Source organism: Leopardus geoffroyi, chromosome X, assembly GCF_018350155.1.
Source record: "Leopardus geoffroyi isolate Oge1 chromosome X, O.geoffroyi_Oge1_pat1.0, whole genome shotgun sequence".
Classification (NCBI taxonomy): Eukaryota; Metazoa; Chordata; class Mammalia; order Carnivora; family Felidae; genus Leopardus; species Leopardus geoffroyi.
This window is the reverse complement of record NC_059343.1, coordinates 77,749,399-77,762,893: the sequence shown is the minus strand read 5'-3', so window position 1 is coordinate 77,762,893 and position 13,495 is coordinate 77,749,399. Positions and strand designations below refer to the sequence as shown.

The following is a 13,495-nucleotide window of genomic DNA, read 5'->3' as shown; positions in this document are numbered from 1 at the left end:
GCTGATTTTCTAATTGGAGGACAGTCTTCAAAACATATGGTGGTATGTTCATGGGATTACAAAATCAGGGAGCCAAGATCATATGTTTCTAACATCCTAATTACTAGAGAAATGGGACCACCGAAGCAATATTTTAGTACTACCATTTGCCTATGTGCACAAATCCACATGCACTGATTAATAGTATGTGCTTTAGGATATATAACAAGTAACATATGGGAATTAAAAGAACTTAAAAAAATAAATTTAGTGTTCTATAAATTTAAACACTTTTGGACTTTTTGACTTAAGTAATATTAATGCTTGCTGTTTGAAAATTATGAATTTTGGTATATTGATTTACCTGAATAAATGAGGGAAACAAAAACCCATGACACAATTATGGAAACTGAATGTCCCACTGGCATAGTATCACAATAGTGCAGCATTTATCTTTAAGGTCCCAAGAAACTATTCAGTGGTTCCCAATGATGCGAGCCCATTAAGCACAATTCAATAAAACACAATGGACTTAAATAAAGGTCAACCATCATATAAGCTGAACAAAGGAAACCATTTAAAGCTGAGAATGATATCCCATCCTTAAATCATTCTCGGCTGGTTAGTTGTTTCAGAGGTCAAAAATGGTAAATGTTCCTACATGGAATAATATAATGTGGCACACACAAACCCTTAACTTGAAATGTTTGTGTCTATTGGTCATAAATTATGAACAAGTAGTATGGGGTGTCACTATTTTACAGGATGACATTTTAAAATGCAAAGTAACATAAATGAGCTCCTCTGTATTTTGCTGTACATTTGGATCTATGTCACTGATTACAACTAGTGACTCAGGGAGATCACCAACTGAAAACTCTTTCCTACAAATAGTCCCACAGGAAGGAAATTTTAAAGGACCCACAGGGAGGAAATGGAAAGTTTGGGAAGAAGATCAAACATTCCATCCAACCCTGTACTTGATAGAGAGTCTAATCTTCCCTTACATGGAATTTTCTAATACAAATTACATCCTTCAAAGCAATTTTCTTCTCAGCCAACTATCAACCACAACTTCCCTAAATTCGAGTAATGCTAAACACTCTCTTATAGGAAAAAGCATATTTCAGTGAAGCAAAAGAGACCATCAAATTCTAAAAGTAGCTTGAGCCACTGACATAATTTGAGTCCCAGGAAAAGTCGGATTCTAACTCTGCCTCTGACACTGAGTGATTCTGGGTAAGTTATCTTCCTGGAGAGAAGATTCTCATTTGTAAAATCTTGAGAACAGCAGCCAACCTTGCCTACACAAAACTGATAGGTTCTGAGAACTTATACATACAAAACCAAATGATAGCTCTATAATTATGCAGATTATTAAATGCTATTTTATTACAAATATATAGCCTCTAATGCCTGGATACATTAAAATCTATTAGAGGAAGAGAAATTTTCTTCTTTCATTTTTTTATTATTTTTTTTTAATGTTTGTTGATTTTTGAGACAGAACATGAACAGGAGAGGGTCAGCGAGAGAGAGGGAGACACAGAATCTGAAGCAGGCTCTAGGCTCTGAGCTGTCAGCATAGAGCCTGACACGGAGCTTGCGATGCAGGGCTAGAACTCACAAACTGAGATCATGACCTGAGCTGAAGTAAGACGCTTAACTCACTGAGTCACCCAGGCACCCCAGGAAGAGAAATTTTCTATTAATATGCCTGCAATTACTTCTAATTCAATTTGAATAAGAAAAGAGATTCCTCATTTTACATGCTACTAGAGAATCAAGAAAATCTACATGTCATTTTCTCCATTTTTAGAATTCCATAAGTGGCAGAATTGTTCTGTAATGTTTCCTTGAAATGAGCCATGTATAACCAAACATTCTGTTACAGTGCAGTGAGAGACAGTATGCTTGCAAGTTTTGGGACATAGAAAACAGATTTAAGACTCAACTTGGATACTTATTAGCTTTTTCAAATTGGAAAAATTGCATTACTTCAATAGGCTTTAGTTTCCTAATTTGCAAATGGGTTAATAATATTTCACCCCCTTGAATCATAAGAAAAGCACTTTATAAACTGTAACACACAGGCAACCAAATATGTGGAATACTGACTAGGATTTATTGAACTTCGGTGGGGTGCCTTTCAGTATATCCTACAGTGGTTGTTTTCTAAAATATCTTTGGTTATAAATTAATTCCCATATTTATTTATTGACTTATATTTGAAGGTAGAATTGCTGGTTTATAATTATAGCAAACAATATTTTTTTATGTTTTTACAAATAAACCACAGCAGTATGACAATTACATATTCAGTAGTTTGGCTGGTAAACAATATAACCTTTACATCTGTGAGGAACTAAATTCTCTAATTAAAAAAAAAAAAAAGTTAATGTTTATGCCAAACACTGACAACAAACCCTTTATTGAATCAAATTTCTTGGCTTTCATTCAAGAGTAATTTACTGATGGCTTCATATAAAATAGACCCTGGGGATTTAATGTAGAATAAAATATACATCCAAATTCCATAAGTTCTGGGTCTTGAAAGAGAATGAGAAATCAAATAATTAAAGTATAAACAATTCTCTAGTAATGTGTTCAAAGTGTGCAATGGGAACCAGAAAAGAATAAAGAGCAAAAACTAGATGAAGAAGAGGAGTGAAAGACACTATAAAAATGCAAAAGACAAGCTGTTTCAGTTACATGTTTAAAAAAGAGAAAAAGTGGAACATTATTAGGAGGCTAGGACCCTACCTTTATTTTCATAACTTAAGTGACCACCCACTATCCTGAGTTGCCTGGGACTGTCCCAATCCTGAGTAATCCACATGTTTTAGCACTAACCCCCAATTTGACTATATTTGGAGATAAGACCTTTAAGGAGGTAATTAAGGTTAAATAAAGTCAAAAGGGTGGGGTCTAATCTGATAGGATTAGTGTCCTTATAAGAAGAGGAGGTGATACCAGAGCTCTCCTGCACTTTCTCAACTATTTTTTAATTTAAATCCAACTTAGTTAACATACAGTGTAATAATAATTTCAGGAATAGACTTTAGTGATTCATCACTTACATATAACTCTTTCTCTCTGTCTCTATGTGGGGCACAGAGGAAAGGCTATTTGATGACACTGCAAGAAGGTAGCTATCTGCAAGCCAGGAAAAGATGTCTCACCAGACACCAACCAGGCCAGCACCTTGATCTTGGACTTCCTGTCTCCAAAACTGTGAGAAAATTAAGTTCTGTTGTTTAAACCACCCATCCTGTGGTATTCTGTTATGGATGCCAGAGCTGACCAATACACAAACCAAAGTATTTCCCTTCTCTGAGTGTGTTTTCTTATCTGCAGACTGAAGACTAGTCACCTTCTTATGTTAATATTATAAATTTATATGGAAACAATCCACCTCATTTCAGCTAAGAATGATAAAATGTGAAATTCTTAGAGTACTTAGGACTTTTTTCCTTGATTTTTTTTTTTTTTTGTGAGTGTGTATGTGTGTGTGTAGATTTTTCTTGGACTATATATTCCACATTTTGCTTCCATGGACGTAGTAATTTTCCTTTCAAATCATATTTTATGATAAGTAATCTATTTTTAAAACAAATTTTTTTTTTTTTTTAATTTTTTTTTTCAACGTTTATTTATTTTGGGGACAGAGAGAGACAGAGCATGAACGGGGGAGGGGCAGAGAGAGAGGGAGACACAGAATCGGAAACAGGCTCCAGGCTCTGAGCCATCAGCCCAGAGCCCGACGCGGGGCTCGAACTCACGGACCGCGAGATCGTGACCTGGCTGAAGTCGGCCGCTTAACCGACTGCGCCACCCAGGCGCCCCTAAGTAATCTATTTTTAATTAAAACTGAACCTCTTTTACTTTCCTTATACCTTCTATGGGGGAGTTGTAGACTTTTCTTTGTGTACTTGGGGTAATACCTACAATATTCTGTCACTAATACCATGTGAAAGTCTCTAGAAAATAAGGCTTTTATATGTTATACATACTTTATAGAAATGATGAATCTTAGGAAAAGGAACACATAAAAAACTACCTTATCATCTTAATGCTAATGACTAAAAATAAAATGTATATAAAATTTTTCTACAGTAAACGTAAATATTTTCTTCAGGTTCTTTGTATAATTTATTTCAAATCTGTACAAAAGCACATCATCCTACTGTATCATGATTTATTATGTCTCTCTGTCCAACTAGAATGACTAGAAATGGGTGACTAGTATGGGTGAGACTAGTATGGATGAAGGGGATATTAACTCAAGGCAGAAAAAGAAAGGTCTGTGGATTTCTTAAGTTATGAAATGAATTGTGAATGATTTTTTAAAAAGTTATGAAGGCAGGTTATCTAAACTAGTATACAAATAACTCAAAATCTTCTCACTATCGGCCTACTAATGTTATCATTTGTGTCCAACATATACCCAATATTCCAGACAGTGTGGTTTTCTAATTCATCTTCAAATGTACAATGATTATACCTAGTTATCTATCATCATTAAAAAGAACTACTACTGAGGAGCCTGGGTGGCTCAATGGGTTAAGTGTCTGACTTGGTTTCTGCTCAGGTCATGATGCCATGGTTCGTGAGTTCTAGCCCTGCAATGGTTTCTCTGTTGACAGCCGGGATCCTGCTTGGGATGCTCTCTCTCCCTCTCTCTCTGCCCCACCCCACTCATGATCGGTCTCTCTCTCCTTCTTAAAATAAATAAATAATCTCATAAAAGAACTACTACCATTTAACATTATAATTTTTCAAAGAACTCTTACAAAAATCATTTTATTTGACCCTAAAAAAACCCTATATAACAAAATAAACAAGGGTCACTGCATTTCCTCATTTATAGTTGACTAACTGGGTTTCATAAAGAGTAACTGACTCAGCCATGAAAATCTGGCTTACTTAGTAATGGGCAAAATGGAAGCTAAAGCAAAATTTCTGAGTCCAGCTTTCTCCCATCTTGTAAGGTTATGGCTTCTTCCCTTATATAACATAATTCTATCTATCCTTCAAGATCCTTCTGTTCCATTTTATAGTACTGTTCATCCTCACCCCATCACTAAAAATTCCTCCCTCTCTGAAGTCCTATCAATCTCAATGGCCATTAATCTTCATATTCATTGACAGTGTACCTTGTGATATAATCTGGCTATCACAATACTCTGTATGTAGTATATTTCCCGGCTATTTAACTGTACCACTAGCTTCTTGAGATTTCTGTGTGTCTTCTGTATTGTTTGTATCCCTCTGGTGTACTAATGATCTCTTTCATTTTGCCTTTGTTTGGGTCTGCCTGATATCCCTTCATCTGCCCCTAATCTTCGGTGTCCCTATCTTTAATTAACAGCGTCCTTTAGGACATGACCACTCTTCCATTGCAGGTAGTCTTGGTAGTTCTGTTAAACAAGGTTCTTTACTTTCCCTTGGACAAGGAGTATTCTTGTAATTAATCCACACTAGGTCAGTCAGTCTTTATAATAAGAACTTGAATCAAACTCAGGGAAAGAAGGAAAATGGTTGGAGTTAATAGGCCCAAAGACAATTTCCTGAAAATACTTTCCATTTGTTACTGCTCTCTGTATTCTCAAAGCTGCCATAGTTGCTGCTCTTTTAAAGGCCAAGTTATTCAGCATTTCCTCAGCTTCTGACTGAACTATCTCATATCTTCCCGAGAAATTCCTTCTCCCCGCCTCCCTTAAATCAGGCAGAATCACTTTCTCTTGCTTGCAAACAAAGATCCTTATCTGATATACACACAAAGTTTAGTGCATGGGGAGTGCTAAGTATTTTTAAATATTTTGTTCTTATTTTAAAATGTTGATTTATTTATTTTGAGAGAGAGAGAGAGGGAAAGAGAGAGAGAGGAAGAGGGAGGGAGGGTCAGAGAGAGAGGTGAGAGAGAATCCCAAGCAGGCTCCACACTGCTAGCACAGAGCCAGATGCGGGGCTCAAACTCATGAACCATGAGATCATGACCTGAGCCGAAATCAGGAGTCAGAGGATTGATTAATTGACTGAGCCACCCAGGCACCTCTCAAATGTTTTGTTCTTATGCAGATTATGTATATTATTGTATATTACTGAAAACATAAATAAATGACCCTGAAGTGCACCATCGCTTTTGGTTAAAATTTTAGTAATCAACAGGCAAGCAGGGGCCAAGCTAACATTGGGAACTTATATGCATGGAAATGACTTTTATTACAGTTCAGAACCCTGGTTTAGTGACTCACAAAGTGATAATTCACTGCTGCAAATTAACAAAGCATTTTGTGGTGAGGGTAGTACTTATACTAATGATACCATGTAGTTATATTTGACATTTAGGTTAACACATCTGTTTTCCTTTTCTTCCCAAATATTACAGAAGCCAACTGTGACCATCTGAATTTTTAATATTATTTTACCACAAAATACATCTGATAAACTTAACTGCTTATACCATAGCTCCTTTTTAAGTAAGTGAATATTTTAACATACTCTATAGCTTCTTGTGAAGAGCAGATTATAGTTTTAAATTCACTGAGAAAGGAAATTATCATTAGAGTAATTTAGGTGGGTAAATGGTATCAGTTTTTAAGGCATTATCATCACTCTACAAAGGAAGTTCCCTCTATGATTCTTTAAGGAAAAAAAATAAGAAAAATCAACCAGTAATTGTTTATAACTGGACTTTAACAGCAATTCTAGCTAATCATACATCAGTAGTTAATTCACGTTTGAACAGATTACAAACCTAAGCTAACTATTTCTATGTACTTCGGTAAATTTATGCCATTTTAGACATTTACATACTCAAAACCCTTTGTATTCCAGGAGCATCCTTTTAATCTTAGACATTAGGGGAATATCATGCATATATATGATATTTCTCTTTCTCAATGACAAGTATTTCCCTGAAGATAAAATCCTACTGAAAAGTGGAGGGTGGGGGAAGGGGGCATTTTAAAACATTCACTTCTCTTTTAGAACATCTATTACTACATGATAGTATTTCCCACAAGATTATTTTCATTTTATTTGAAGTTGGCAAAAATCTTTGTGCTGAATCCTTTGAGCATACCTCTAGTGATAGATGTCAGATCAGTGCTGTATGGAAGAACTTTTATTTGACTGGTAGATGACAGGAAGAAGCTTTTCTCTGAAATATAAGATGTAACTATAAAATCCTTCTGTGAGATGAATATAATCTTTTGTTCTGGTGTATAAATGATTTGCTCATTCTTGCTTCAAAAAATCACTTCATGTAATTAATTGCAATAGTGTGAAATTAAGACACTTTTAAAAAGGTACATATTTATTCAAATAAGGAGAGTTTGTTTTAAATGTCTTCTTTGTATGAATCAAAGGTGAAATAGGCATACAATATAAATTTCCATTGACCTTTTCTTTTAATTTATAATATTTTTTATAATCATTCACCAAAAACACCTTCAAGATTCACTCACTATGCATATAGCATATACCCAAAACAAGTAGCATCTTCGTAAGAGATGACTTTATTAGTACTGAGTATATGGTATGCAAAGAATGAAAATGTATTAAATGTTTAGATTTATCCTACAAATCTGGCTATGACTTATTCCATTTATTACAAGCATTGCCTTATTCTATGATTATCAAATAATTTCAAATGTCCCCTAATATCACAAGAAGAGGGAGTAACTTTTTTTTTTTTTTTTTTTTTTTTACCAGGTCTAGCAATCCAGATGATCTTTCCTATCTTTCTGGCCCTCTTTCCTCACACCCTTCAAAAATAAATCACGAGTAAACATATACAATTCCACTATATATCCTATTACTACAAATGTTATTCTTTGCCTATCTGAGTTAGAACTACCAGAAGCAAATCACTTTTGATACTTATTAAAATGCTGTTCCACGTATATTTCATATACATCTATCTAATGCATGAATAGAAAAGAAATTTATATCCACTCTTACATTCGGGATTCTTGTTATAAGCTACATCAAGAACTAACTAAAGTTCTGCAGTGTTTTAAGATGTGAGAAGAAAACAAAGTGGAAGCATGGTGAGATGTGAAAGAGGGATTGCTTGTTTTCAGATTTATTTTTCTCTCTAGCTTTCTCACAGGTCTTTACCTCAGAGTCTATTCATCTTTCTCTTTGTAACAGACAGATCTTTCTCTTGAATAAAGTGGTTCACTTTAGCCTAGAAATGAGCATATACAATCACCTCTGGGTTTCTCTATTTCTGTACTTCTCACAAGAATTAAAATCTCAAAAATAATACCATGAAATGACTTGGTCAATCATTATTATTGATCAAAACAATAAGATGATTGCCACTTGATTTTCTTTCAAGTTTTAGTTAATGCACTACACCTAATATAAACTTAACTAACACAACACTGTTCAACAATAAAGAGTTTTGTTGGCTTAGACTAGAATAAGCAAAGCATACTTAAAAAGAAGTTTCCGGCTATTTACCTCATTACATTTAGCTCCTCAAATACCTTTTGGAGAGACATAAAATAAGTACAAGGGGAATGAAATACAAGATTGCAACTACTTTATAAAAAGCAAATTTTTTTTTTACTTACAAACTCCAGTAAGATCTGATGAGAAAGTTTAGTACTATACTACAAAAGTATATGCAATATCTTTGAGACTTTACTGCACTAAAATTATATATATATATATATATATATATATATATATATATATATATGTTTTAATTGAAATATAATTCACTTACCATAACATTCACTTTTTTATTTTTATTTATTTATTTTTTTAAATTTTTTTTAACGTTTATTTATTTTTGAGACAGAGAGAGACAGAGCATGAACAGGGGAGGGGCAGAGAGAGAGGGAGACACAGAATCTGAAACAGGCTCCAGGCTCTGAGCTGTCAGCACAGAGCCCGACGCGGGGCTTGAACTCACGGACCGTGAGATCATGACCTGAGCCGAAGTCCGACGCTTAACCGACCAAGCCACCCAGGCGCCCCAACATTCACTCTTTTAAAGCGTACTTTTTTTTTTTGGCTTGTGTACCTTTCTATTTAGAGTGACCCTTCTCACAGATGAAATTAATATTGTATCTTACCTTTAAATGTTATCTTACCTTACAAAGGAAGTTGATCTTAAAACCCAAAGACTGGGCATTTCTCGAGCCTGAGTTCATGTAGTTTCCAACCAAAAGAACTAACTCTAAAAGTTTGTTAAAGCTTTCACTTTTCTTCAGTTCTTCACAGGCAAGAGTTACTGCTATGATGCTTGGTTTGATGTTGTTTACATGTTCTTCAAACGTGAGCTTGAATAGAATGCTATTGAGACGAGGCCGCAACATTTTCACTGAGCTCATCTGTAAGATAAGAAATGCTCTATAAGAACATATATATAAAGCCTGTTATTTCACTCTCCAATAGAGATAACTTTATAGACTGTACTGTAAAATTTCTGCATAAAATGAATTTTCTCTGGGTCTTAAAAAACATTGTTTTGGTTTGTTTTAGAAATTCCAAAGGAATATTTTATTTATTTTTAATTTTTTTAATGTTTATTTATTTTTGAGACAGAGAGAGACAGAGCATGAAAAGGGGAGAGTCAGAGAGAGAGGGAGACACAGAATCTGAAGCAGGCTCCAGGCTCCGAGCTGTCAGCACAGAGCCTGATGCAGGGCACGAACTCACGGACTGTGAGATCATGACCTGAGCCGAAGTCGGACGCTTAACCGACTGAGCCACCCAGGTGCCCCACCAAAGGAATATTGTAATAAAAATTTTAAAAAGTTAGTTGTTCAGTTTTAAACAAATCATCCTTATAACAGTAAGAAAATATTATTGAAGCTAAACATTTGCTGTTTGTTAATTCCATAATCATAAGTCATCAATAGCATTTAAACTGCCAAAAATTTGTCCCTGAGGTGAACTATGAAAATTTACAAACATGAAATTGAGCTTGAGTGAATAGTGTGGCCACAGATAAAAGACGTGCATGATGACAGAAAATGTAAGTGAACCACGTTTCCCAAGAAATTATCTATTACTATGCTGTTTGAAATCAGAAGACTAGGTCTGATTGAACATTTAATAATTTTAAACCTATGATTTCTATTCACCAAATATATTAAATATTTATATATGCTCTAAAGAATTTCTTCTACTTGAAAAAATGTTCATGCTATATAATTAGGTTATGGTAAAATCACATCAACTTACTTTTATGTACATTATTCAAAAATTCCATAATGGTTTTCTTCAAAACAGGTCAACTTAGGTTTTAATTACTTATTTCATAGTTATCGTGCATGTTCTCTATTCCCTTTGGTATAGCTCCTATGATAATAATTTCTTTTGGTCGTTAATTTCCTATAGCTCCACATCATTTTAATAGCTTTCATTCACCAAATAAATTCTGAGACAGAGGTGGAGATGAGGATAGACACATATGAACAACACAAGCACACCAACAATGAAAAGAAATTATTAAAAGTTCTAATTATATTTATTTTTGGCACATATAGTTTAGTTTCTTGAATATAAATGTTAGGCACAGAGTAGGCACTGAGATATCTTGTAGATAAGATAAAAAGAATTTGACAACATAAAAGTCCTTAAGCCACAAAGTACCCTTCCAAAGAAGCAAATGAGCTGTTGAATAGATCATATCTACTTTAATATGGAAGCAAGGCATAGTTCATAATTTTTCTTTTTTTTAATTTAAAAACATTTAAATATGAAATTTATTGTCAAATTGGCTTCCATACAACACCCAGTGCTCATCCCAACAGGTGCCCTCCTCAGTGCCCATCACTCACTTTCCCCTCCCTCTCACCCCCCATCAACCCTCAGTTTGTTCTCAGTTTTTAAGAGTCTCTTGTGGTTTGGCTCCCTCCCTCTCTTTTTTTTCCTTCCCCTCCCCCACGGTCTTTTGCTAAGTTTCACAGGATCCACATAAGAGTGAAAACATATGGTATCTGTCTTTCTCTGTATGACTTATTTCACTTAGCATAACAATCTCCAGTTCTATCTACGTTGCTACAAAAGGCCACAATTCATTCTTTCTCATTGCCAAGTAGTATTCCATTGTGTATATAAACCACAACTTCTTTATACATTCATCAGTTGATGGACATTTAGGCTCTTTCCATAATTTGGCTATTGTTGAAAGTGCTGCAATAAACATTGAGGTACAAGTGCCCCTATGCAGCAGCACTCTTGTATCTCTTGGGTAAATTCCTAGCAGTGCTATTGCTGGGTCATAGGGTAGATGTATTTTTAATTTTTTAAGGAACCTCCACACTGTTTTCCAGAGTGGCTGCACCAGTTTGCATTGCCACCAACAGTGCAAGACAGTTCCCGTTTCTCCACATCCTCGCCAGCATCTATAGTTTCCTGATTTGTTCATTTTAGCCATTCTGACTGGTGTGAAGGGATATCTGTGTGTGGTTTTGATTTGTATTACCCTGATGAGGAGTGACGTTGAGCATGTTTTCATGTGCCTGTTGGCCATCTGGATGTCTTCTTTAGAGAAGTGTCTATTCATATTTTCTGCCCATTTCTTCACTGTATTATTTGTTTTTTGGGTGTGGAGTTTGGTGAGTTCTTTATAGATTTTGGATACTAGCCCTTTGTCTGATATGTCATTTGCAAATATCTTTTTGCATTCTGTTGGTTGCCTTTTGAAATGAACTTGCCCATTAACCATGGGTATATGTGTCCCCAAAGATTAACTTGGCCTTCTTCTTACCCCATTATATGCTCTCATGCTTTTTATAGGTAGACTTATAAAAGTATGTGGGGAATATCCACCTGTTACTATATTTATGTAGATCTTATTACTTATCAATAGTTCTTTTTTTTTTTATGTGACCAGGGTAATATTATACAAACCATCCTACAGTTTCTTCAGCACTCACATGGTAAATATAAGACATACTACCAAATCAGAAGTTTCCATTATAGCTTACAACTCATAACACAGTCACTTGATAACTATAGTTAGTGATAGAACTAGCATATGATTCTAGATGGGTAAACAGAAATTAAGCGCTAGAGAGTTTTCTGACTTAATCTCTTAGGACTACAATGTTTAATGAAAACTTCACAGTAGAGGTGACACAAATGGATAGAAAAAAAGAGACAGAGAGAGAGAGAAAGAGAAAAAGAGAGAGTGAGAGTGAGTGCAAAAACTGGAGCCAAAAGGGTGTAGAAACAATGGTATGAGAAAAGATTTATACTTAGGAATATATGAGGTACATACCTAGGGGCAAAATGTGGACCAAAGTACCCAATGAGTCCATGTAAAGGCCATGAAATCGGAAGCTAACCATATCAAAGTCTCCATCACCATGAATGCACAAATCTCTTGGTGTACGTTTGTGTGGGAACCTAAGTTTCTATGACTTTCTGCCTTTCTTTATGCCTCCACTACTCTCTCTAAATCCCTCCCCACTTTATTTTTCCTTTCCTTTCTTTGGTAACTGACAAGCATTTGCACACACACGTTTCTATCATTTTATATATTTAGGAAGTAGTTTTTCAGTCTCTCTGATGGTTAAAAATGCCCTAGAGCTACTGTGATCAGGTGCTAGTCATTATGTACATGCCCTTTGGCCATGCTTTGTAGGGCTTATAGGAACCCAGCTCACAGGGTGGCATTGGTCCCAGATCAACCAGTGATTTAAACCTTAGGCTTACATGGGTTTTTAATTTTATTTCAGTTCTACTACTACTTGTCTTCATTCATATGTTTATCCTTTCCAGGGTTTATATTTCAGTTTTTGGTCTACAAATCAAGAGAACATGGATTCAATCATTTTTTTAATATTTAATTTTTTTTTTTTAATTTTTTTTTTCAACGTTTATTTATTTTTGGGACAGAGAGAGACAGAGCATGAATGGGGGAGGGGCAGAGAGAGAGGGAGACACAGAATCGGAAACAGGCTCCAGGCTCTGAGCCATCAGCCCAGAGCCCGACGCGGGGCTCGAACTCACGGACCGCGAGATCGTGACCTGGCTGAAGTCGGACGCTCAACCGACTGCGCCACCCAGGCGCCCCGATTAATATTTAATTTTTTAGTACCACCTCTAACTGAAATAATGTGACCAAAAGTGCAATTTCATAATAATAGTAGCAATAACAGTGATTAACATGTGTTAAGTGCCTTGTGCCAGACATTTTTCTGCATATGTATTATAAATATGTTTTAACTGATTTGGTCTCAAAACGATCCTAGGAAAAGTTATTAGCACTAGATTAGGAAAGTGAGGCACAGAAATACTCAGTGATTTGTGCAAAGTCAAGTTGTATGTTAAAGAGCTGGAGATTTGAACTCAGGCATTCAGGTCACATAACCCAAACTCTCAACTATTACACCACAATGCCTCTTGAAATCACATTGGGAACAGTATGTATGATTGGTTGAAGGAGAGGTTAGTAACAGAGAGAGCATTAGTACTCTCTCTTCAAAATGGCCTAAGAAACAGGTAGTGAGCTACAATGTTGACAGTAGGAAGGGGAAAG

General features: G+C 35.3%; 1 protein-coding gene across 5 annotated transcripts in view; it reads right to left on the bottom strand.

The window, feature by feature from the left end:
- The window catches only part of DIAPH2 (diaphanous related formin 2), a 995,484-nt gene that overhangs the window by 514,249 nt on the left and 467,740 nt on the right, over positions 1 to 13,495 (bottom strand). For all 5 annotated transcript variants that reach the window (XM_045470691.1, XM_045470696.1, XM_045470695.1 and 2 more), the window contains one exon: positions 9,093 to 9,332. In XM_045470691.1, the coding sequence (XP_045326647.1) occupies positions 9,093 to 9,332 (240 nt within the window). The remainder of the gene's footprint in view (positions 1 to 9,092; positions 9,333 to 13,495) is intronic.